This window comes from Tetrao urogallus (assembly GCF_951394365.1).
Source record: "Tetrao urogallus genome assembly, chromosome: 1".
Classification (NCBI taxonomy): Eukaryota; Metazoa; Chordata; class Aves; order Galliformes; family Phasianidae; genus Tetrao; species Tetrao urogallus.
This window is the reverse complement of record NC_136813.1, coordinates 147,781,327-147,807,582: the sequence shown is the minus strand read 5'-3', so window position 1 is coordinate 147,807,582 and position 26,256 is coordinate 147,781,327. Positions and strand designations below refer to the sequence as shown.

Here is a 26,256-nt window from a genome sequence, read left to right as displayed (position 1 = left end):
CATCCCAAAAGGAGATATTCCTATGTCGGCTCTAGGCTGGGCTCTGATGTTCAACAGTGCTAAGGGGATACACTTTACTCACGAGAGCTTGGTTTCAATTGTTAATTTTACCAACTGCTTCTTCAGTTCCCCATTCATTCGTTCTATTCGTCCTGAACTTTGGGGATGCCACGGGGTATGCTCTTCCCACCTTACTCCTAGGGCTTCTGCTAAATTTTTTATGATTCTAGACGTGAAATGGGGTCCCTGGTCTGAATCAATGACTTCTGTGACCCCATACCTGGGGATTATGTGTTCTAATAAAACCTTTGCTACTGTTTGGGCGGTTGCCCTGGTGGTTGGGAAAGCCTCTATATAGTGTGTGAGGTGATCTACAATAACTAAAACATATCCATATCTCCCTACTTTGGGAAGTTCTGTAAAGTCGATTTGAACCTTGGAAAATGGCCTTACCGCTAGAGGTCTCCCACCCATCGGCAGTCGCCTCTGCCCAGTTTTATTAACCTTTAAACATGTAGAACACCCTTGGATAATGTGTTTTGCTAGATCATGTAGGCCTATAAACATGTATTTGGTAGCAAAATGGTCTACTAATGCTTGGCTGCCCCAATGTGTTCGTCGGTGTAGATTAGTTAAAACTTGAGATGTTATTGGTTTTGACAAGACTTCCCTTCCATCGGGTAGGTGCCATTTTCCTTCCTTATTTTTTTGAACCCCCATTTGGGCGAGTCTCTTTTCTTCCCTTGGGGTAAACACAGGGGTTGCTGTTTTTAACTCTGGGTGTTTCGATTTTTCCTCCCTTAGTACTAATTCTCTTAAAGCCGCTTGCTTAGCTTCTTGATCTGCCGCATTGTTTCCTCTACTCTTATAATCTATTCCCTTTTGGTGTCCCATTAAATGTACTACAGCTATTCTCACAGGCCCCCTTAGAGCAAGTAAAACTGCCTTTATTAACTCTTGATGAATCAAGTCTTTCCCTTGTGAATTAACTAATCCCCTTTCCTCCCAGATTTTCCCAAAGGTATGTACTACCCCGTAACTATATTTAGAATCGGTATATATTGTTCCTACTTTCCCTTTTAACCTTTTTAGAGCCTGCAAAACCGCATACAATTCACAAGCCTGGGCTGACCAGGAGCTATTTAGTGGTCCAGATTCTAATACCATGAACGTTTTCCCGCTGATCCCAGGTTATTAATCCTTCAGCAGTAAGTTTTTTATACAAAAACTTAACTTTGTTACTATAATTCTCAATCCATTGTCTGCAGTATCCGACCAGACCTAAGATCTGTCTTATTTGTCTCTTACTTTTAGGGGGCGGCAAGGATAATATTCCCTTTATTCTTTCAGGATCTATCCTCTTTTCCCCTTTGCTGATATAATGGCCTAAGTACCTAACTTCCTCCTCTACAAACTGTAACTTTGTCTTGGATACTTTGAGACCTTTTAATCCCAAAAAGTTAAGAAGTTTTATACTTTCTCTCCTGACCTGTTCCTCTTCTTTTCCTGCAATCAATAAATCATCAACATACTGAATAAGTGTACTACCAGGGGCAGGCTGGTATTCTTGTAAAATTTGTTCCAGGGCCTGCCCGAATAAGTTAGGAGATTCCGTAAAACCTTGAGGTAACACCGTCCACCTCAATTGTTGTTTCCTTCCTGTGTCCGGGTCTTCCCACTCGAATGCAAAATAGTCCCGGCACGTCTCATCCAAAGGACAGGCCCAAAATGCATCTTTTAGATCAATTACACTGTACCATAAATTCTCAGGACCTAATTTACTCAGTAATGTATATGGATTAGCCACTACTGGAAAGCGAGAAATAGTCCTCTTATTTATTTCCCGTAAATCATGTACTAAGCGGTATGTCCCATTGGGCTTCTTTACTGGTAATATGGGAGTGTTGAATGGAGACATACAAGGTTCTAATAACCCCTGTTTTATGAGCCTCCCTATTTCTGGTTTCAATCCCCTTCTTCCTTCCAATGAGATAGGATATTGTCTTAATCTTATGGGGAGTTCGGGGTTTTTAAGTTTGACTACAAAGGGGGGTATCTCTAATCGCCCCATGCCTTCAGGTGTGTACCACACCTCGGGGTTAATCATTTCTTCGTCTTCCACTTTAAGAGGACAAAGCCTAATTTTTATCTCTTTATTCCTCACTTCTAGGCTTATTCCTAGTTCTATAATTAAATCTCGTCCCAACAAGTTAAATTCGGCTTCAGGTACCACTAGAAAGTCTCCTAGTCTTATTTTAGATTTAGTTTCTATTGTTACATCTTTAACAACTCCTACTCTAAAGGGTTCTCCCTTAGCTCCTACTACTAAGGCTGTTTCTCTGGATAATTCACATCCAGAGGGCAATTGCTGTATGGTAGATCTCTCAGCTCCTGAGTCCACCAAAAATTCTACTTCCTCCAGTTGAGGACCTATCTTTAATTTTATCAAGGGCTCGCGGTGTTTCTGGGTCCCCAGTAGGTGAAGCCCCTGACTCCCCTAATCTTCCTTGAACATCTTTTCATCCTGCACTTTAAGTCTACAGTTTTTCTTCAAATGTCCCCTTCTCCCACAATAGAAACAAGTTCTTTCCTCCTTCCTTTCTTTCACTTGCTCATCCTTCTTTTGATAGGGGAATGGTCCCCGAAATGGTCGTCTTTCTTGTCTATCCAGTTCCCGACTTTCCCTAACTGCCGCCACCATCATCCTGACTTGTTTTCTATGACTTTCATCTTCCCTTCTAACATACACCTTTTGGGCTTCCCTAAGTAATTCATCTAACCCTCGATCTTGCCAATTCTCAATCTTTTCTAACTTCTTCCGTATATCATCCCAGGCCTTTGCTACAAATTGTGTTTTTAACAGGGCCTGGCCCAGTTGAGTTTCTGGGTCCAACCCAGAATACATTTGCAAGCTTTTTCGCAACCGCTCTAGCCATTCGTCAGGGGATTCCTCTTTCTTCTGTCTTTCATTAAATGCCTTATTAATATTTTGGCCCCTAGGAACTGCTTCCTTGATCCCTTGGATGAGTATAGTCCGTAAATCCTGCATATGCATTCTGTGTTCCTCATTTTGATGATTCCATTGTGGCCTTTGTAAGGGCCACTTTATCTCCGCCTGGGGTCCCTGGGCATGTTGGGCATCTCAAATACGCATTCCTGCGGTCCGAATCATGTGTCTTTCTTCCGTTGTGAATAAAATGCTTAAGATGGATTGCAGCTCATCCCAGGTATAAATATTAGGATCCAGGAATTGCTCTACTCTTTCAGCAACCCCCAAGGGATCTTCTAACAGCTTTCCCATCTCCTTTTTAAATTCCCTGACGTCTCCTGAACTCAAAGGCACAGAGATAAATCCCATTTGCGGATTAGGTCCCCCCATAGGCACCTCTCGAAGTGGAAACAAATTCTGTTGTCTTACCCGTCCTCGAGTTCGGGGCCCTAAGTCTTGATCCTCCTGATTGTCTACCCCTACCTGGGGCTCCAGGTTGGCCTGGTTGTCTGGCTCAGGTTGTGGGAGAGGAGGAGCTATCGGCTGTGGTGGAACATACGGTGGGGGTCCTATAGGGAAATTCTCTTCTCTTCGAGACTTTTGCTTTTTAATCTCCGGGTCTACTTCTGATAGTTTGAAAATTGAAACCCCCGGCCCTCCTGGGCGTGTAACCCAGACAGCTGCATATTCACTTTCCTCCTGACTGAATGGGGTCTTAGTGTTTACCCAAATATTCAACTGTTGTTGTATCCAATCTTCGCTAGACCCGAATTTCGGCCACCATACCGCCTTATCAATTTGTTGGCCTCCCCAAATTTCTACACAATAGTAGATCATTTTAGCTTTGTCTTTATTCCCTGTTCCGGGATAATATTTCCACATTTCTAGCACGAACCACAGTAGGGAATCCCTAGGCACTGGAGAGCGCTTCATGGGTACAGGAGGCTTACTTTTCCCCTGTCCCATCTTCCGGAGTGCCTTCTTTCAGTCGTGTATGCGTCTCACTCGCTTCCCCTGGTTCGTGGCTCAAGTCCTCGCGGACAATGGGAAACGCACTACTGACGGTCCACACTCGCTTGGGGAATCCGGCTACCAGTCCCCCTCTCAGACACATACCATCCGTCACACTCCGGGATCCCAACCCCGACCGAACGGATACCCCTGCCTAACAGGCAGTCACTTACGCGTCCTGCGTCTTCGTCCGGACTTTTGTGCACAAAATTTAAGGGGTCAACCAGTTTTCCTTGCCTCTTTACTGTCGAATTTCGGATCGTCGGTAGGAGCAGGGCAGAGAGCAGGAGCCGGGGCCGCCGATCTCGGCGGGTCGCCTCCCCGGCTCTCAGCACCCAGCCTCTATTCCCATCCGAGTCACGGCACCAATTGTTATGGGGAGATTAGTCAATAAAATCTGAACAATTAGAGTCTGTGATGTTTATTGACTAATCTCCCCATAACACTCCCAGCGAGCAGCACGTAAACGCAAGGACTTAATTCGGGTTAAATCTCAAACTCAGCCCTGCTTTCCCAGCGGGGCAGCTTGCGAAACGCCAGAACTCAGCACTCTCACGAGTGCTCTTCCCGATTCCCCACAGCCGAGAAGGGCGGCAGGGCGACCGCACCACGAGGGAGGCGTAGGGCGGAAGGGCGGCGTCCAACCCCTCAAGGCGGCACCACCCCGCGCCTCTCCCGCCCGAGCTGAATTTAAACTGCGTTGCTGGTCCCCGCGCAAAGCACTAACGCTGGCCGAGCCCGCGCGCCTCTCCCTTCTCCCGCCCTACAGCCAATAGAAGAACCGCTTCGTCCCCCTCCCCGCCAATCGGGGCGCGGCTTATTGGCGGCTGCGAGGAGCGCTCGCCGTGCGCGCCCGCTCGCTGTGGAGCTGGGTGCCTGGCGCGGGGCAGCGCGTCCCCTCCTCCCGCGCTTTGTTGGTGCCTCGGCGGGCGGCGGCGATGCCCGAGTTCCTGGCGGACCCCTCGGTCCTGACGAAGGAGAAGCTGAAAAGCGAGCTGATCGCCAACAATGTGAGCCTGCCGGGCGGCGAGCAGCGCAAGGACGTCTACGTGCAGCTCTACCTGCAGCACCTCACCGCCCGCAACCCGCCCGTCGCCGCGCAGCCCGACTTCTCCAGCGACGAGGAGCGGGAGCCCACCCCCATCGGCGTCCGGGGCCGCGGGGCCTCCGTCGGACGGGTGAGTGCCGCAGCGCCGCGCTCCCGGGGCCCTTAGCCCGCCTTCCAGCCCGGCCGCGGCTCGGGGCCCGCCTGGGGCGCAGCGCCTCCGCCTGCCCGGCCCCGGGGCAGCTCCGCCGAGAGCGCCTGAAGCGCGGCCCCCGGCAAACAGCCCCACGTGGAAGGCTGCGAAAGAACAGCTTGTTTGTTTTGGTTAATGAAGTGCGCCGTTTCAGTACGGTCTGCTTAATGTAGCTGTCTGCTCCTACGGCTGAGCACGTGTTATAGAGCCAGGCGCCTCTGCTGTGCTGTTAGGTGCCTTCTGGACGTAGTTCTTAATACCGTGCGTGTAGGGGACAGGGCAGCTGGTGCCACTGAGTTCTTCTCCCTTTAGATATGCGTGATTTTTCCCTTTCAATTTCTCACGAGAGCTATCTAAACGCTCGCATATCATTTAAGCGATAGTTCAATTCATAAATGAAAAGTAAGCGTGCTGTCTGGCCTTGTAAGAGATTGTCACCTGCAGTTTAGATTTTTAGACGCTACGCTGTTTGATTATATCTGCAATACTCCCTTTAAAAGCTCACCTGTAAAACAAGGGCACGGATCACTCTTTAAAAGATATTCCATACTTCAAACTTAAAAAACAAAACAAAAACAACAACCAAACATGCCAACAGTGCTTGAACTGATAAACTGAAAATTGCGCCTAAAAGATTTCTAACCAAATGGTTTGTCTCTTTCAACATCTGCCTAATTAAAACACTGGAGTTTACGTGGGAGAAATTGTATGCAAGACTTAACACTGAACTCAGCACTCCTTTAATATAGTGGTCTGCCTGTAGCATTTTTTAAGGTGCTTCCAAGTGTAATAGGATGAGCTTGAATCCAGGGCGTAAGCAGCTTGTGTTGGGAAGGAGTCCCTGGAGGTTTTGTTTGTTTTTCCCCTCCTTTCCTTTTTCCCAGGGCTTGAGCTTAAACAATTAGAGGTGGCTTTTCTGTTGTTTACACAGTGGGTGTTACTCTTACACTTTTACTTTTGTTAACAATGTCTGTAAGGCTTTCTGCTGCTCTTGTGTTAATTTCAGAGCAGTAAATTCCAAAATGTGATGGATGGTGCTGGTGGCGGCTGTTTGGATTTAAGCGTCCTGTGTCCTATCTGTGGGACTCTGTTATGGAAACTGAGTGAAATATCTTGATAAGATTAAGAGGGGACAGAAAGAAAAGCATTTCAGACTTCTGAAAGAGGGAACTGAAAATGTGGGGCAAAGGGGAGGTACCCTGACTGCAAAGCTCTGTGGAATTAATATAGGAATGCTGTATTTTATCTAAGTTGCTTTGTAAGGCCTGGAAACAAAGGTGGGTTTGGCGTTCTGGTTTTCTTTCCTCTGTGCAATTTGATTGTTTTATCTTGTGTATTTCTTTTACGCGTATACATAAGAGGATGAGAAAAGTTGGTACTGGGTGCCTTAGAAAGTAAGAGCAGTCTAATTTGTGGTGATACAGTAACACGGATGGAGGAACAAAATTGCAGTGCTCTACTTGTTCCACTTTTATTTGTGTTGGAGGTCTTAGATACTGTTGTGTTGATTTAAGAGGAAAATGTAAACCAGGTGTTGTAAACCTTTATAGGTCAACTGCATGGCATCTTCCGTATCTTGTGGCATTCTAAAAGAAAAATTAAGAGCTGCTTAATTTAGAAGTTGCAGAGAACTCTTCAGTGCAGATGATGCAGTCGCGGCTAGTGTGAACTTGCTAAAAAACGTTGAATAGATTTGCATTTTCACAGAATCACAGAACGGCCTGGGTTGAAAAGGACCACAATGATCATCTGTTTTCAACCCCCCTGCTATGTGCAGGGTCGCCAACCACCAGACCAGGCTGCCCAGAGCCACATCCAGCCTGGCCTTGAATGCCTCCAGGGATGGGGAGGGTTCTGGCCTGCTGTGATCTGTTATTTTTTAAAATTTCTTTAAATATGGGTTTTTGTTTTTTAAAGACTTTATAAAATTAAAGGAACTTGATGCAGAAAACTTGTTCTCGCTGCTGGGTAAACGAGTGCCTGATGTGTGGAGGGTGAGAGAGAAAAGGAGAGAGAGAAAAGGCCAGCAGTTCGCTTGGAGCAAAGAGGTGTTTTGAGTAGAGAGGAGCGAAGTGAGACCTGTCGCTGCGTCTCGAGCTGGCGCTTACTCACTCGGAATACCAACACGTGCGGCTTTGTGCTCCCACGCGCCCTGCCTGCTAAGTCCCGTCTGCCGAGGTTCAGCTGTCCGTCGCTTCGCTGCTCCGATCGGGCCCGGCCTGCCGGCGTTGTGCCAAGTGCATCGCGCGCCTCTTCGTGCGCGGAGCTGAGCCCGGCGCGGCCCCTCCGCCTTCGCCAGCGCGGGGCGGGGGCTGGAGGGCGGGGCCGGCCGTTGAAGCCCTCCTTCCCCGCTCCGCCGGGGTTTCTTTTCCTCCGAGTGTTTTTGGGAAACGAGTTCAGCGCGGCACTCTGAGCGTCTGTGCTGCAGCTGCTAGGAAGCTAGGAAGGCGGAACTGCGTCCGAGCTACCTTTCTTAAAACAAAAACCTCAATATGCTGGTGATGTGAAGCTGAGGTGGTGTAGGACAAGTGTCTTGCATCCACAGTGATGTTGTTCTTGCTCGTGCTTGTTTATATTTCCTTTTTTTTTTTTTTTTTTATCCTGATACAGCAGTGAGCATACAGGTGATTAAGATGAATGTCTGAGCAGACCTAACTTTAAGAGAGTTTTGTTCTGCAGAGTGTTTTCAGGCCCTGGAGATGCTTTGGAATGGCAACTCTTTAGGCAGACAGTGCATTTTTTTCTTTTCTTTTTGGAACCTGGTGTTCACAACGGAAGTATTTTAGCGTGGTAAGAACTCGTGAAACTCAATCTTTTATGAACTGTAATGTGGTGCAGCAAATTGCATGTACTGCAGTCTACTGTGCACAGGGTGTTGTCAAATACATAAAATTGACTAAATCAAAGTAAACTTAATTATTGTTTCAAAGATTTCCCAGGAAAGCTCTTTCAGAGTATCTTTTAAAATGTGAGCACTTCTCTAGATATAATGGTTATCTGTAGTTTTGGGGCGAGGTTGGATGTGTCTTTGCTTTAGTCACTTGTGCTTACCATGAGAGGTAAGCATATAGTGTCTTAAAATGATACTTCTCTATACCTCACTTTCTGAAGTTGTCTAGAATATCCAGCTACTCTAGGCGTACTGGTGTGGATAGTTCTGTTTGTTCTGTTGTTTTTGTTTTGGGGGAGGCTGTTTCTCCCATTTCCCACAGTGTTGTGTGAGGACAGTGGCTGATACTGCAGAAACCTTTTTCCTGCAGGGGAAAACTACTCTGTGTGGGTGCTTATGGTGTTGGTTGATCTTAAGCTGGATGTCAGGACAGCTATTTCTAGCTCAAAGGAGAAATAACTGCAAAATAGTATTTTTGCCTCTATAAGAGGTAGATGCTTTAAAGTCAATATCAAAAATATCATCTTGATGTTGCTCCCAAACAGGAGCTGTTCAGAGCTCAGAAGGTGTAGTTTTTCATGACCTCACTTACTGGTGCTGTTCATATCTTCCTGAAAGAACTTTATGAAACACTGAGTGAAATTCTGGGCTTCTAAAATGGTGATTTGGGAAAGATCACTCAGATGTCTTCTCACTTATGCTTCTAAAGGTGTAATGAGGACATTTGGATATGAGATGTCTATTTGTAGCTTTGTAGGAGACATCTATCAGGTAAAGATGTTCTTCATTTGTTTTAGTGAAATAGGCAGGTTTAAAAAAAAAAAAAAAAACCCACAATCTAATTTCAGCTGTTAATGGTATGGCAGGAGTAATATCTGCAGCTGATATAATTGTACTGTCTCAACTACTTCCCTATTGGAAATGGGAAGAATGGTGAAACTGGATGGTTATGAAGATGAAGACCGTGAAAGATGGGATTGCATGCTTGGATAGGTGAGAGAATGTGAAGTTCATGTGCTGCTCAGTGATCCGCTCGGTGTTTCCTGTGTGGCTGTATCTCCTGATTGTGATGTACTGTACAGATGTGACCCAGAGGACACATCAGCAACTTCCCTTTGAGAGCTTTTAATTGCTTTTAAGTTTGTGTCAGTTTCTCAAGCTTTGTCTCCCGGTCAGTGATCCACTGTGTGAGTGGTGAGACCATCTGTTAGTTTGATTTCTTGATTTGCTTGTTCTCTGAACTTCTACTCTTTCATCAGATTCTCTGGAAACAGTTCTTCACCATGCAATATTCACCTGCTTTCAGGGCAGATGAATTCCCTGCACTGAGTAAAATGGAATTTAGTGTCTGGGGGAGGAGGAGGCGTAAGTCCATAATCTTATCATTTAGGACTGCTGCCTTACATAGACACTGAGGTCTGGCATGTCCTTGCTAGGGGTAAAAGACAGAATTCTCAAAGCTAACTTTATCAACATCTCTGGATTAGCTGCTGTATAATTTCCTTTCCATTGTTTATTTTGTTTGTCATAAAGCTTAGTAAACATAGTATTAATGTTCAGACTTAAAATTATACTATGGCAGAAAATGTATATAACTGAATAACAAGTGCATGGGGAATAGACCTCAGTGTTTCAACGTGCAAGCCTGGCAACTGCAGTTGCTTATCTTTCCTGAGAGAAGTAAGTGTCACCAGGGGTGACACTGTGCAAACTGGAGAGTTAAAGAGCATCCTGTTGACATGATTTGGGCTTCTTTAGCCTGTCTTAACCTCATTCAGAGGAATAGTAAAGAAGCCCTGAGCCTTTCTGCTGCTGGTGATGAAGCTGCACCTGTTCGAGATTAAAGCCTTTGGATATCTTAATGTGGGTGCCATTTAACTCAGGATTTGAAAATACTTTTGATGTACCATAGCTGTTTGCATAATGACTTCTTGATGGTGTTACTCCTGCTTGTCTGGTGGATCAGTTTTGGAAGCTAGTGCAGGTAGCAATCAGGTCTGTCTGACAAACTGATCTGTGGTTGTTGGATTTCTCATCGGCAGGAATAGTAAAGATGAGGTATGAATTAGCATAGCTTAAACTTTCTGCTCCTTCCCTGTTAGTGAAGGAAGGTGGAAGGTTTCAGTGCAGCTGGATGATACTGAGAAGGTAACCTTTTCTTATTTTGTGTTTTTCCATTGCTGTAGAACTGAGAGCTGTGTGGGAATCCCATCCTTATAATTCACTTAAACACTCATTTGAAGGGTTGAGTATCAGCTGATCTAAAACTGAGCGTGGCAGGTACACTACCAAATTGCTATCTGTTTAGTAGGAATGGATCTCCCTAGTGAAGTATGCTGATCCTCTTCTATTTTTTTCTTAGCAAATGGCCACGACTGGATGTCTTTTTCCTTAATGCTGCTAGCTCTGGTTGGGATTATGAGATCTTCTGATAAGGATTTGTGAGTCTGGGTAGAGTGCTGCAAGCATATTTACAGGATTATGGGCAAAGTACCACCTTACTTCAGCAAATCCTGGTATTCACCACAATTTTGTTTTAAACGCTTAAACTTTTAATTTTTCAAGTGTATGCAAGATCAGGAAAATATGGGTGTTCTTTTGTTTGTATTGTTATCAGTTCGAATGAGGGAAAAAAATGATAAATTTTAAAGCAAATCCTTTTGACCTGTCACTCGGGATGCTCTCAGAATAAGTTGTTGTGCACAGAAAGTGCAGTGGTGCTTTGCAACATGATAACAGCAGTGTTGTTGCTGAGATTCGTGCTGCCATATCACAGACAAGACAGGAAAGAATTTTTCTCGTACCTTTTGCTTCTGGGACTGATCCTTAGTGATTAAGCTGCAGCTTTTTACTTGTACAAGTGAAATCATTTGCTTCTGCTTAAAGGGGAATAAGTGTTCAAAAGTAAAAATTGAAGACATCACAGAACACACAATCAATGTGTCTGGCTATGGTATTGAAAGGCTCATTACTTTTGACTTTTTATTTTTCTCCTGCCCTCCTTTTCTGGTGAGGCTGACTGTTCTGATGGTTTCAGTTTGTGGTAACATGAAATGATACAGAATAATATAATGAGAAATGGTATTTGGAAGAAAATACTACTATTATTTGTGAGTTTACTTGCATTGCTGGATCATATTACTGATAAGTTGCAGTTATGTCTGATGGAGATCTCTGTAAAACATCTGGTAAGTAATTCTTCTGCTGTATATTTTCCATCAGTACAGCCTCTTCTGTGATGTGTAGGTGATAGAAATCAATCATATCTTAAATTTGGTTTCCAGTTCTTTAAAGAGGCATTGGAATGTCACTTCCTGCACCGTGCTAGTTTTCATATGAAATACAAAAGTATTATTCTAGTTAATCTGACCAGTGATGTGTGTGAACACTGGAGATGTCAATAGTCAGATCCTAACAACAAAACCCAGCGTATGTTTTGAAGCTCTTCACTGTTGCAACATTTCAATAGTCCAGGAAGTCCAGAGATGAAAATTCTTATTAATACAATAACACCACTTTGTGGTAAGTGTAACTAATAGGTTAAAAAGTAAATAAATTTTTCAGCTTGTAGCTGCAAGTTACTTGATTTTTGTTACAGGATGAAAGGGTCCTGTTATTTTAAAAGCAAATAAGATATTTTTTCATGATAAAGGAATGGAATGGCAGATTCATACCTCATTTCATCAGTCACTAAACAAACTTGTCACTGATATTTTTATCCCTTCTTCAGACTGCTTGGAGACCTTTTCTTAATTTTGAGAAACAGTACAAGTTCATGGGGATTCTGTTGCTTTTCAACTGTTAAGTTCATCATGCGAATGTTATAACAATCCAGGAGTTAAAGAAAGTCTAAGTTAATTAGGGAGGCATTTACTGGAAAATCTTATACGGTTGCTGTTCAGCTTTAAAATATCGAGAGTAAGCTTGCATGCAGACCAGTGGTAGAACTGGCAAAAATGCCTGTCTAGTTCCTACTGACTCATTTCGATGATCTTCTTACAGTCTTCTAGTGCTATCTTAGTAAATGCATAAAGAAAAGAGCTTTTAATCATGAATGAATGTTACAGCTTATTTGCATTTGGGATTTTAGGGTTTTCAGTAAGTAGCAGGAGACCCTGATAGCTCTTCTGAGCAATCAAGTTGAATCCTATTAAGTGTATTATTTGTGTATCTGTTTAGATACTACTACTTTGAGATACTGCTTTGAAGTAAGTTGTATTAGTTTCTTTTCTGTTGAGCAAGCAATTCCTAAGCATTTATTCTGCCATCGTAGCTCATCACCCTCTTGAAGATCTTGGAGCCTGGGAATGTCTGTGGTAGCAACATTTGTTCTACTTGGGAAGCCTTTATGATCATTCTGGATGTTGTGGAAACAGCTAATTTGGGAGTAACATCTTGGCAGGTTATTTTGATAACCGTCTGCATATGGTGGTGTGTTGCCAACTGTTCAAGAAGTGTTGCCAGAGTTGTTTGTAGGATTTGATCAGGATGCAGTATGAACAACCTGAGGAGATAGGCAGGGTATTGAAAGTTTGAGGGTGTTCTTGGCTTTGCCACTCCCTCTCTCATTTCATAACATCGTGTAATCTCCCAGAGAATGTTAGTACAAGAGGGGAAATAGGGATTTGGGGAACTTGATTGGGAGTGTGTAGTTACTGAGGAACTACTTCCATAATCATGGAGGAAGAGGTATTGACCTGCTAGGTAGAAGGATAGTAGAAAAAAAAGCCAATGGAATGTGAATATTTGTAGTTTAGAGTAGTGTTGGATGAAAGTTTACAAGTTTACCTCTCCAATCATTGGACAGCAATCCTCTCCATTTGCATACCTCAAGTTAAAATGTGGTCAGAATAATGAGTAAGATATTTATTATTATAGAGGCATCATATAATGGGCATTTCCTTTTATGAATAGGAAACATGTTTGTGTGTTATTTCATAGGTGTAAATAGTTTGAAGTGTTTGGTGTATGCTTTACTTTTAGTTGGGAACAGGTAGGAGAAGAATATGACTACTTTTCTAATGGCTCTCTTAGCTGCCTGTGCCCTCAGAATAAAAACGTGTTCTGCATTAACTGGAAACATTCTGCCTTTTGTTTTCACAGAAAGCCACAAAGAAAACTGACAAACTCAGGGCAGAGGAAAAGGATGACTTGGATGTAACAGAGCTCAGTAATGAAGATCTTCAAGAGCAACTTACGAAGTATGGAGTAAATCCTGGCCCAATTGTAGGTATGTCAACTAAACTAAACTTCAATGCTGAGTAGTCTAAGGTTCTTTGATAAGGTTACTTGTTAGTACCAATGCTATTGCAATTTTATTTTCCACTGAAGATGTTTTCATTGAACTAAATACATTGAAAATGCTTGAAGCATTTTCCACATTCTTGTGAAGGCAAATTCGCAGTTTATTCCCCTTATGTTCTAGGCTAGCTATACTTGTTTCAACTCCTTTTCTGAAGCTATGCAACTATTAAAGATCAGCACTGTGGAAATTAGGTCTGATACAGAGGTTGAGATCTGGAGCCTGCCTAAATAGCAAGTATACCTTACATAATAATTTAAGATCTGAGGGCAGAATGAGCATGGAACTTGTTCCTTAGGGCATTTCCTGCTCCCTGTATTCAGCATTAATGTTTTTCTTTTTTTTTTTTTTTTTTTTCTGGCCCCTTAACCTTGCATTCCATCCTGTACGCTGACCTACTTCAGCAGGGTGGATGGCAAAAACTCCCAGCTTAGTCCCCTGCCTTAGGCACTCTTCTGTAATACAAGATCAAAGGTCCTTGCCTTTCAGATTGGGCACTGGCCTGATGGCAAGATAATCTGATTTTACAACTCTTCAGTAGGAGATAGTTTCATCTAGCACACTGAGCCTTCTGTGGAATGTGTTTGAAATAGAATGGAATTGCCAGTAATAAAGTCTGGAGTCTTGTGTGTGTTCAAATAATTTGGTGCATAGTATTTTCTGTTACCTGTTTCTGTATGTTTGCTCATTCAACCTCTTTCTCTTGGGTAGAGCTCAAAACTCCTGGAAAATTCAAGTAACTACGCAGTCCCCTAGAAATATGTTCAGACTTGATTTTAAGTAAAAACTTCAGTTCCTACAGGGTGTGGATTCTGTTGTGACAGCTGTTTTTTATATATGTGTGAAGAAGACTTCTCAGAAGACTTCAGATAAGGCAGGACTTCGCTGTTGCTAGCAGTGCAGGCACTGGTTATTTCTACTTCCTGTTTTTTTGTTAGCACAGTCCTGATGTGAATGTATGTGACAGCTTTTTGTTTTAACTTCACAGCTGGATGCAGGAAACAGAAAGCTTCGTTCTTGTTGCTTACTTATACCACCTGTCATGCTTATTGGGCTGGATTTGAAAGCAGGACAAATGTTAAACTAAGGAGAGAGATGTTAATTTCAGGATAATGGGGCTAAGATGACAGTATTGGAATCTGCATGGATGCTTGCCTTTGCAGTATCAATCTCATTAAGTTTTTGTGAGGGTGTGACAACTCATGTCGCGATGTGTGAAACAACATTATAGCAGATTGAGTTACCCTTCTGTAGATGAATGCTCACAACAGTAGGTGTACCAACACATCTCAGCTTGTCAGTTCTCTTGAACCAAACACTCAAGCCTTAGAGGTACGATTATATACCTAGATATACATGCTGTGGGTGTACAGACATGAAAAATACAGAATAAGTGTATGGAAATTCCTGAGGAATACATAATAATGAAGTTCTAGCAGTCAGGCCAGGAGAGACCGAAGCTGCATCTCTAGCATGTATCTTTTGCTACAGCTACTACAAGGAAACTTTATGAGAAAAAGCTGTTGAAACTGATGGAGCAAGGTCCAGAACCGAAGACACCTGTGCCTCTCCCAGTGATTTCTTCAACTACTGAGAACACCAGACAGAATGGAAATAATGATTCTGACCAGTACAGTGACAATGAAGAAGGTAAGCCTGAAGCAGAACTTGCATGCAGACTATTCAAGTTACTTATGAATAACACTTGGAGTGGAAGAAATATCTGAAGAGAGCATGATCTGCTGTTTGTTGAGGCTCAAAGATACTGCAGTAGACCATGTTGTTTGTATACTTCATGGAGTGCTAACACAGTGACCCAGGAGGTGTTCTGGGAAATGAAATTTTATTAGTAAACTGCTCCTTTCTTATTCGTCCAGTTTCCCTACAGATCTGAGCCTGTAAAAGTGCTAGGTGGAGACCTGGATATTAAGTGTTCAGTGTTCTTTGCACTTCAACTTTGACTTTCATCTTACGACATACACACAGTAGTTACCTCTATTTTGGGTTAGTGTGTCAGTGTTTAAGTTCATGCTTCTAAACACAGTTTAATTTCTTGCAGACGGTAATTCCTCTTATACTCTGTTCCTTAGGGACCTGGAGCGGGTTGACTGATTTATCTGGGTGGGTGGGTGTATTGTTCCTACTCTTTTAATATTAAGAAATTATAGGGGCTGGAGAGGTAGAATCTAAAGCACACCATGTATCTTACAAGAAGTAATGGTGTATGCTTTCAAGGAACATCGCTTTAGTTAAAGTAACTGCAATCTGATACCGGTTTCTAAGTGGAACAGCTGAAATAGTCAAAGATTGTCTGTCTGAATTATAGGACTTTTTTTTTTTTTTTTAGGACAGAACTCATGCGTTGGGTCAGTTAAGGTCATTCTTCAGAAGATTGTGTTCTTCATTGGGGAAACTTAACCTATGCCAGGTTGTTTAAGGAAACAGTAGTCCATAAAGTTTGATACCTCTTCAAATTAGTGCAATAAAATTCATTTAAACCAACTGCAGTTTATCGATCAGTGATGTTATAGAAACCAGTTATTAAAACTCATTACAGATCTAAAGACTGAGCTGAGGCTTGAGAAGAGAGAACCTCTGAAAGGCAGGATGAAGACTCCAGTAACACTCAAACAAAGAAGGGTTGTTGAGCATAACCAGGTATGTTTTATTTAGTGGCATCTAGAACAGCCACTAACTGCAGGCAGTGTACTCACTAAACATAATCATGTGTGTGATATGCTGTTCTTAAAAATTTGGTGGTGATCTTTGTTTTAAGAAAGCCTATTCTAATACAGCATGAAAATCTTGTGAATTAACTACATCTGCTGCTTTTTGCCTATGTGTTAATGTTCAAAATCATGGTCTGCATGGTCACACTTGCCAGTGTGTGTAGCTCACCTTTGAGGGAAAACTCTAGGTAACCTTTACGTGTTTAAATTTCAAAATCTGACCGATAATAGGCTGGAGGAACTGATGTTCTGTTGCATATTTATAAATGACTTAAAAGGAGCAATTTCCTAAAAATAAATAAATAAAAGCTGAAAAGATTTTCTGTGAGAAATACTTTTAAATACTCCTGTACATCGTATTTCTATGTATTTTTAGTGCCTATCTATAGATAAACAGAAGTGTGTGTACGCTGGTCTGTTATTGTGGTTTAAATGTAACAATCTATAAGATAATGCATTTTTTTATAGAGATATGTGTGTGTATATACACATTCAACATCTCTGGTATCTGTAGAATGCTTTTTCCTCGGCCACACTTAGCAGCCTTACTAGAATACACATGAATTTATTAGAAAACTTTTCCTTAGAAAAATAACTATTTTCAACTTCAAAGTATGTACCTCTTGTCCTTTAATATTACCATTAGTTCTCTTGGCCAAAGGAGGATTTTACAGAGGTGCCTTAGGCTTTCAAACTGCTGTCTAAATACTGGATTCAGTGATTGGTGGCTGATCTGTTCTTATGATGTGACAGTGTCACTAAATATCCTGCTGCACAGCTTAGATTACTTAGGATATTTACAGTGTTACTCATCTGACCAATAAGTAGTGGGGTTATGCTACATTAAGAACTTGTCCAAAAAGCATTCAAGAGGGGAGCGATCTGACCTGTTAATAGCCTGATATTAGCAGATCAGAACGTTAAGAGAGTAGTCTTTTCTCAAGATTGTATAGGATGGTAAATGCCATATTGCTCCTATTTAGGTGGAATATCACCTAAAGCAGGTAATGCACAGCTCTGTGTGTTACAATTACTGGGTTCCTCAGCTACTTCTGCTTATATTTAACTGTATTCTTAGGGGTGCAGACTAAACGTATCTTTCTTCTACAGATCAAAACAAACACAGTTCAACAAACAAAATCAGTGTTCTTTAACATAATCAATTTGACCTCATGATGGTCTTTATAATGGGCATCAGAATCATAAGGTTCTTCTGTTTTAGGAATTATTCTTTTCTAAGTCACTGTCCATCCAAAAATCCCTGCTAGCTTCAGTGTGGTTGAGGTGTTTAATTTAGCTGTCAACAAATCTTTGTAATCTTCAGGTACCTGCTTCCTTTTTGTGTGTTTTTGTGGTATTTTTTGGTGGAGAGGAATTATTCAATTCTTAAATATAATTTTGCTGTAATAATACTAAGTTATTACTCTATTTGCTCTTGCAATCTTTTGTCTGTGGTATAGATGTAATATTTTTGCAGTTTGCATGTTTTAAATACCAGTAATTAATGAAAGGAGTATCTCTTGAAATGCCATCTTTGCGGATTAGTCAAAACGACAAATTCTTGAAGAACCTTCAAGTTTGTTAAAGCTTTTGCCTTTAAACTTGTGACTGCTGCTTTAAAAAAAAAAAACGAAAAAAAACTTATAATTTCTTGAGTCAAAGAGAAAGCAAAACTCAAAATGTTTTTGGCTAGCAAATAAAACTGGAAGATTTGGAAGATGGTAACCTTTATTTCTTGTGAAATGGGGTCTCTAGATTGCATCTAATTCTGCAGAATGAGTATGGTCACTTGACACATCATTTGCAACTTCTGTTTGCTGTCTGGCAATGAGTCAAAGATTGAATCCCTGAAGAGTGGTGGGGCTAAACTGGTTGGCAGTGTGATGTGAACAGCTTATTAGTCACTTATGGATCCTATGCTGCACTATTCTTAGTGTAGATGTACGCTGTCATCTGGTGCTGAAGGCTTGGCACTGGTGGATGTTAGTGTTCTTTCTTATGAGTGCAAATAAGTCTATGGAGGTTGGTGTAAAATCCAAAGGAGGAGGTGAGTGGGAGGCATTGACTTGTCTTATCAGCTGGTTAGCAGCAATGGGCCAGATGAATTTGAGTCCTGCCCTTTGTGCCTAATTGCCTCCTCATAGTGAACTAAGTAAGTTTGAAGAAAACACTAACTTTGAATGTATTCTGTCAGGCAGGTGAATATAGAGTTAGATTTGGGGAGTGTGGGCTTAAGGCCACATAGTAGGTGAGAAACAGGTGGATTAAGCCATGTAGATGTTAAGGAGTCCTTAGAGCTTAGAATTATTTGCTCCTGTGACATTTCTACAGTGGCATTCTGGTTGTGCTGTGTTCCCCTACTCTTCTTTACTCTGTTTTTTATTACCTGTGTAACGACTTCATGGATATCAAACATGCATGTTGTAGTTGCTGACATACACCTCTATTGTGTGTATGCCATGTGAAAAGCACAGAACTGTCAGTTGGTAGGTGATAGATCAGGTAACATCATTACCTGTGTCAGTTGAACACGTGTTCTGAATGATGCTTCTAAACATCATTATTGCATCTTTCTGACTGTATACCAGGGTACTGGTGTATCTAAATATTACACTTCAGTAGGGTTTATTTACTTCAGGTATTTGTTGTAGGATAAGCATAGAACACCTGTTCAATTAATGATGGAGATAGCTGTGACTGAAGACATAAATACTTTTTTCTGGTCTATTGAATAGACTCTGCTGAAGTTGGGATGGGTCTCGTGCAGTACACTTAGTCTTGTCCTAGATTTTTCATGCAAGATTTCCCTGGTACTTAAAATGCATGACTTTCAACCATCTGAGGAACTCAGTACGTAGGTTCTTATTTACTGAAGACTTCTTTAGAAAAAAGTTCCTAGAACTACTAATGAAGAGCTCCCCCTGGAGCTCTCCATTTGTAGGACAAGAAAATTGTCTTGCATTCTTGAGCAGAATTAGAGTCGACCTTCTCTGAAATTAGTGGGTTTTTTTTTCTAAAGCTTCTGAGGAAGAACACCTCAAATAGAAAGAGGCGACATGATAGAATGTTGCAAATTAAGCTTTTCTTAACAGGTGGATGTGAGAAGCTAGTATCTAGTGAATGTATAAGCAGGGATTAGGAGACTTTTAATCAGAAGTCTGTTTAAATTTGAAAGTATCAGAGACATAGGCTGAAATATGTAGTTCTGTATGAAATATCTGAATCGATTTGGACTTGAGATCTGTTCATAAATATGTATCACTCAGTTATCAGACTATTTCAGTGACTTTGAAGTACAACAAAACGCTTGTGCTCCCTCTGCTGGTTACGTAGTAGCTGTAATACTTCTGTTCAAAGTTATAAAGCTGCTCAGCATCTAGTTTCACTAGAGTACCTTCAAAGATACACGTGGGAAACTGAGAAGGGTGGTGGTGTACTTATTTATTAAGGGATAATGAAGTATCTTTCAGCCTATACTCTGAATGCACTGTTTTGTGGGCTAATTCTTCCAGTGAAGTTATTTTGATGTACCAGTCTGTGTTACTCCCATCAACACCAAATGTAACTTTCAAAAACTTGGTAATGCACCAGTGCAAGAGATGCATAGATTTCATTGTTGACAAAGGATTTTTCTCTAATTGTTTTTAAACAAACAAAATCTTAGGTCTATTTTAGAAGAAGCAGGCAGTCTCTTGTCTCCTTTTCCTTCTAGATTTATGCTTGGAATTAGATTTGAGGAAGATTTTAAGCATAAAACTTGCAGTAAGGCTGTGGGAATTGATCTATGCTTCCTTCTGGCTATGAAAGTCTGGCACTTTGCTATTATTTGGCTTTATTATGAACTGTTTTAAGCTTGGCCGTTTAAACCCACAGTTGAGTGACTTTTATCATTGTGGAAACTCTAAGATTGTAAGAACATCTCCCTTTTCCTCTATCTGGAGATGAGATCTTGTTAATATGGAGGTGTCTGTGTCTGAATTGTCTGCAGGAGAGAATACATTTGTGGGTTGAACAAATTATTGCATTCTGCTTATAATCATAAGTTGTTGGTGTTCTGTTTTTTTTTTTTTTTTTTTTTTTTTTTTTGTAGGGAGGTAATGTAACAAGCCTAGAAGTCAGCATATCCACTCTCTGATTTCCAGTACTTGAAGCATCAGTGATTTCATGCTATTGCAGTGAGAAGATCAACAGTTTTTACTGTTAGGTATCATCCAGTCAGCTCAGTATTTGAAAAACAGTTGACTCTAAATATTGTAGTCATCACTGCCCATTTAGCTAGCTAGATGTTATTGGATCCAAGGTTACTGGGTTTCTTCAGTTTGTTTTCAGTGTGGGGTGTTTTGCTTTTAGTTCTAGATGTTTGTTCTGGAATATGTATGCTATTTTGGCTTTTGGTTGTGTGTATCCAATGTTGAGAGCTGGCTTTCATGTATTTGATCATGTGTTTGATACTTAAATAGACTTATTCTCAAGATGAAGTTACTGAGACTGTCTGGACAAGTGGATCTTCAAAAAGTGGACCTCTTCAGGCATTTTCTAGGGAGTCTACAAGAGTGTCAAGAAGAACACCAAGGAAAAGGGTGATGAGAGGCTTATTATAATAGAAAAGCTTTTTTTTTTTTTTTTTCACTATTAGGGTCCCAGTGGCTATTTTATTCAACTGTTTTCTTTTGTTTGTTTTAAACAAACAGGTGGAAGCTACAGTACAGTTGCCTGTAGATGATGCTGTTATATCAGAGAGTACTCCCATAGCTGAAACTATATTGACTGCAAGCAACGAAACCCTAGTAAATATGCTTAGTAAATATATTTAACGAATAATGCAAGTAGTATTTTTCTGTAGTACCTGTATAATATGCCTTTACTGACAGAATTGTTTTAAACAGGCTGTTTTTAAAGAAAGTAAGACTTCTTATATTCAGTAGCTGTGGAACCATATGTTCAATAGCTATATTAGTGTCTAGTGGTGCTCGCTTTGAGGTGGGACTAGGTAGACACATAGTTTCATGTCTTTTTTGGGGGGGGGAGGGTTGAGAAGATCTGTTTCAAAATTTCAGATATCTACTTAATTTAAGTACGTATAGAATATCTGCTATATCTGCTTTAAAGCTTGGCTTTTCTTGTGAACTAATTAGCTTCTATGTTTCTAAGTGGCTTAAAATAAACTATTTAGAATATAAGCATTGCATTTCCTTTGCTTATTTCAGAGTATCTGTTACATAACCTTCAGTGAATTCCTAACACGCATATATTTGCTGCAGATAAGGGTTTTGTTGTTTAGTTCTGTCTCCCTTCCCCATTTTACTTTGTTTTTTGGTTAATTCTGAGTTTGAACAATTTTGAATCTCGGCAGGTTGGCAATAGGGTGCCTGGAAATTTCAAGCATGCAGCTCCTACATTGTCAATCAGTGAACCCTCAGACATGCCCAGAAGAACACCAAAGAAACCACTGATGACAGCTGAAGTAAATTAAAACTTAGACTGTTATTGCTTACTCTCTTTGAAGAAGGTTCTTGTGTGTATGGATTTATTCTGTAGTACAGAAGGGGTGGAGGGTCTCGTTGCCCAGGTGGGCGTGGTAGTGTAACCAAGCTAGCATTGTCATATGACATCAAAAAGAGTGTATATATTTTTCTTATCCTTCCTTGTTTTTGTAAAGTGGAACAAATCCTCCTTTAGATTATTATTTTACCTTACGTTGTGCAGAATACACTTTTTTCTTTTGAACTATATAAGAAGTTCAAAGAGTGAAATTGTTATCTAGCTCTGATCTTGTAAGTCAGCATATCGTGGAAAAAAAGTGCCTTACCTGAAGGACTAAAGTGGTGGGGTTACTTGAAATCAAACATCTGAATTTAGAAAGCAACTGTAGATTTGTTAGCTACCAATAAAGAAAATCATTCTTATACTCTGTTAGCCTATTCGAGCTGTTGAGATTATTTGAATAAATGTCTAAAGCACTTGAGAGTATATGTAATAGTAGTTATTAATATAGTACTGAATTACTGTTGAATTTTACAGTACAAAATAATAGCTGGCTGAATTTAAATGGAGTTCATTGCTCCACGTAGGTATTTATATAAAACTTGCATTAACGCTTGTGAAGCCTGTTGTACCAATGGATCTGAGACTTATTCCACAGGCTACTTTATTTGTTTATAAGAACTACTGCAGTTTAGGCTTAATTGTCAAATAAGATGGTTGTGGAAAAAGTTGATACTTTATTTCAAACTGCATAGTATTTCACTGTACTATGGCATTGTCTGTTACAGCAGAAAGAGACAGATTGCCCACGTCAGTGCTTGGTTAATCATGTTGGCCGCAAACACTCCTATGATGTGCTCAACACAGCCATGATAGAGGTGATTGGTTAAGTTTTTTGATCATCTAGATCATTGGCTTGCAGATGTATTGCATTTATGACATATTCTTTATCTTAAAGGAAACTGAGGAGAGCAGTGAATACATTGAGACACCAAAAGTGACCAGACAGCTGCCAATAATTAAGGTTAACTAACTTTTAAAACTCAGGAATTAGAGTTCTTAAATGTCACTGGGTGGCTCAGATGCTTCCTTACAAACTGCACGTGGTTATGGACACTCAGACAGTTAAGCAGGAGCCTATTGTTTTGAACAGTGTTAGGCTGATAATGGTTTTTGTTTTCCTAGGTGCCGGAGAGAACTCATACAGAAGAACGAAGAGTCGAAAGGGATATTCTGAAGGAAATGTTCCCTTATGAAGTATCAACACCTACAGGAATTAGGTATTGCTGAAGTCTGTGGGGGCTTGTTTCTCACTTGTTGAGAACTGTTTGAGCTGAGGAGGGTCTGTTGATTATATTGCTAGATTTCAGAGGAATGGTTTTGCAATTCTGACTTAGTGGCAGTTGAGACAACTGTTGAGCTCTTCTGTTCTGCATATGTGGTTTTATTAGCCAAAAAAGCCTTTTCTTTATTTGAAGTTGGGGAGCAGGGGAATAGGGGGTAGCATTATAACATAATTACAGTAGTAACTTGCTGGAGGTTAAATGGGAAAGACCTCTCCATGGCTCCTAGTATGTCTAGATTACAACTGTTTTAGTCCCTGCTGTTAGTTAAGAGAAGGTCTCCCAGCATAGATTTGAGATTTTTTTTTTAAAGCAAAAAGTAATTTTCAAATAGTCTTTTTCTGTTATGTAATTGATCCTATTGTAGTCAAGCATTACTGTAGTGCGAATAAAGCTGGCTTTGTGAACAGAAGGACTAATACTGGAAACTTAGTGCTTTAACAGAAAACTGGAATAGCCCTCTGGATAACTAAGCAGTTGGTACAGCTCACTGCCCCCCTTAAGAATATTGGCTGCTACTGCATACTGATGTCTGAAATTGGGTGGGGGCTGTGGAGTCATAGCTGTGTTCATTGGAAATCTTCCTAAATTTGTTAGGAAGCAAAAGATGATAGTAATGGATAGAAAAAATTAAAATAAAGAAAACACAGCATAATTTCTAACAAAAACAGTGCAGGCAAGACTTAATTCAAATAGATTAATTACAACGGATTCTTGCAGTGTTTCCTTAATCCTTACTGCTTTATCATTTTGCACAGTGCACTGACTTGGACATCAGTGATGTTTTAATGGCCTGAGACAATTTTAGGTTTAGAAGTCCTGGAAAGACTGCAGAAGTGATCAGTTAAAATACAGGTGCAGATGCTTCGTGGCATTTTATTTCTTGTCATAATTAGAGTATCCACATAGGCTGACATAAAGTGGCATTTGAGTGTTTATTTAAAGGGATATTTATTTGAACTCTGAATGGTTAACCTCAATCATAGTGCTACTCTCTAAGGCATTTGTAGACAGGTATTTCAGGTACTCTGTTCACTGAAAATAATTTATAGTTCTTCAGCTATGCTAAGATTCTCTTGTATACTTTAGATTGCTCTTTCAAACACAGAGGTGTTTTTTGTTTTCTAATTAACAGTGCTAGCTGCCGTAGACCAATCAAAGGAGCTGCTAGCCGGCCTATCGAGCACAGTGACTTCAAAATGGATGAAAGTTTCTTTAAGTATGCTCCAAAATATAGTACCTCAAGTGACATCAAGTCTGAGAAACCTTCAACAAAAAAAGAACGCTCCGTTCCCCTGTGGATAAAAATTCTTCTCTTTGTTCTTGTTTCAGTCTTCTTGTTTTCAGTTTATCAGTCGATGGAAACTAATCAAGGAAATCCTTTCGCTAAATATATTCAGATGTTTTCTCAGGACGGTGCCAAATGAGTATCTTTCTGAAAGGCACACTCGATTTTGATCTCCTGTTTTTAATTGTAGAGAACTCTCCTGCCCTCTCATCGGCTCAAGGACTACTTATAAATGATGTGATTGGAACCTGATAAATTTGGATAAACGAAGCAAACTAATATTAAATGGACACTGGTAATTTTCTGGACTTTGGACTAGTAGGAGATCACTTTGCCATAGGAGTAATATTTTTTTTTTTTTTTTCAGGTCTTTGAACTTTTGTAGGCTTTATTTTTTTAATGTGGACATCCTTTAAATTCATTTCTGAGAAACTGTATATTTGTTTTTGCGGGAACTTGGAAGCTGAGAAGGGCAAAAATGTACTAAAATGTGAAGCTGTGTTTTTAAAGCTTTTTCATTGTGCAGGAAAGAAGTTGTACTTTTGTCTTGGTAGATCTTGATAGATTATGAAGGGAGGAAGATTTGTAACAAGGGAATGAGGGAGATGCATTTTTGTATGCATTTTTCAGTAACAAATTAACTGAATTTGATCTCTTAGGAAGTAGGGAGAGTACAACAGGCTTTTCTGTAGGTTACTGTAACTTTTTAGTAAATGTAACTGTAAACTTGTTCGCATTTCTGTAAAAGTCTTAGTATCATATTAGTAACTGTTTAAATGTAACATTTAAATGTATCACTTCATTTCAGTGCTTACAGTGTTGTAGGAGTTCAATATAAATTGGCAACAGGTGTCTTAGAGGAACTTATTTATTAGTAATATGCGTGGAAAATAAAAATTGCATCAAATACAATTTGCTACTAAATACTTTTTTGGGGTAAAAGTTGTTACCTAAGGTAGTCTAAATTCCAACTTTTAGCAGTGGTCTTTTTTCTTAATGTAAGGTCCTTCCATCACAGCTTTGTGATTATCTTTGAATATTCATGTAGAGAGGTATTCTCAAAGTGTGAAAATTCCATATGAAGTTTTATTCTTATATGAAGAGGGCATTGCTTCATTTTCTTCTACAATTTCATCTTCTGAGGTGAGATTTACTACATTCATGCAGTTGAGTATTTTTCTCAGTGGAAGCATGCTAAAACACTCAATATTGTATAACTTAGTTGAGCAGGCAGCTGACTTCACTACTACCAATGAGGAGTGATAAGCAACAACTTTTAAATTGAATGTATTCATTTTGATGTGCTTAAATCCGCAGCATACAGATGTTCAGTCTCATTGCTTCGTACAAAAATGCAATAAAATCATACTTATTCTTGAAGTGCTACTTATGAAAAGCTGAGAACTTTAGTTAATGGTCTATTTTTACTATAGGTACAATTATTGTGTAGACTAGATATGGGAGAACATTACTTTCTGTGACCTTTGGGACAAAGATGGTAATTTGTAGCAATGCTATAGGTTTCTTCTGTTAAGATTTAATGTTTTTTTTTCCTTTATCTGCTTTCTGAGTAATCCAATTAGCTGAACTTGTGTCCATCCTATAGAAAATTGTAACTCATGACATTCACTTTTTTGGTGTCAAACTGCAGAAAAATAAAAATGATTTTAATGTGTGTGGATTTTCCTTACCAAAATAAATGCATTGCTGGAAAGAAGAAAGCAAAAGAAAGTCAACCTGTGCATCAGTCGTTGTGTTTCGTGCTGCTGTGTTATTTCATCTTTATGAAAGTGGATTGTTCTGGTACTAAAACTAGAGCTATCAACAGGTGGTAAGGGAGAATAGTCATAATACTTGCACCGTAAATATTACCACTTAAATATTTTACACCATTATTCTTTAGCATATGTTATCATTTTAATTTGAACAGAGGAAGTTACTTATTTTTCAGTACTCGAGGAATTTCCTTTTTGTTTTTCATC

General features: G+C 40.3%; 1 protein-coding gene across 1 annotated transcript; it reads left to right on the top strand.

The window, feature by feature from the left end:
* Nucleotides 1-4,938: 4,938 nt before the first annotated feature.
* On the top strand, nt 4,939-24,413 carry TMPO (thymopoietin; the record flags this gene model as incomplete). Its single annotated transcript, XM_079532975.1, has 11 exons — nt 4,939-5,178; nt 13,232-13,358; nt 14,922-15,080; nt 15,988-16,088; nt 20,620-20,739; nt 20,851-20,946; nt 21,513-21,623; nt 22,432-22,521; nt 22,602-22,667; nt 22,829-22,923; nt 24,122-24,413. 11 exons carry the CDS (start codon nt 4,939-4,941, stop codon nt 24,411-24,413), a joined length of 1,497 nt encoding a protein of 498 aa, XP_079389101.1.
* Nucleotides 24,414-26,256: the final 1,843 nt, after the last annotated feature.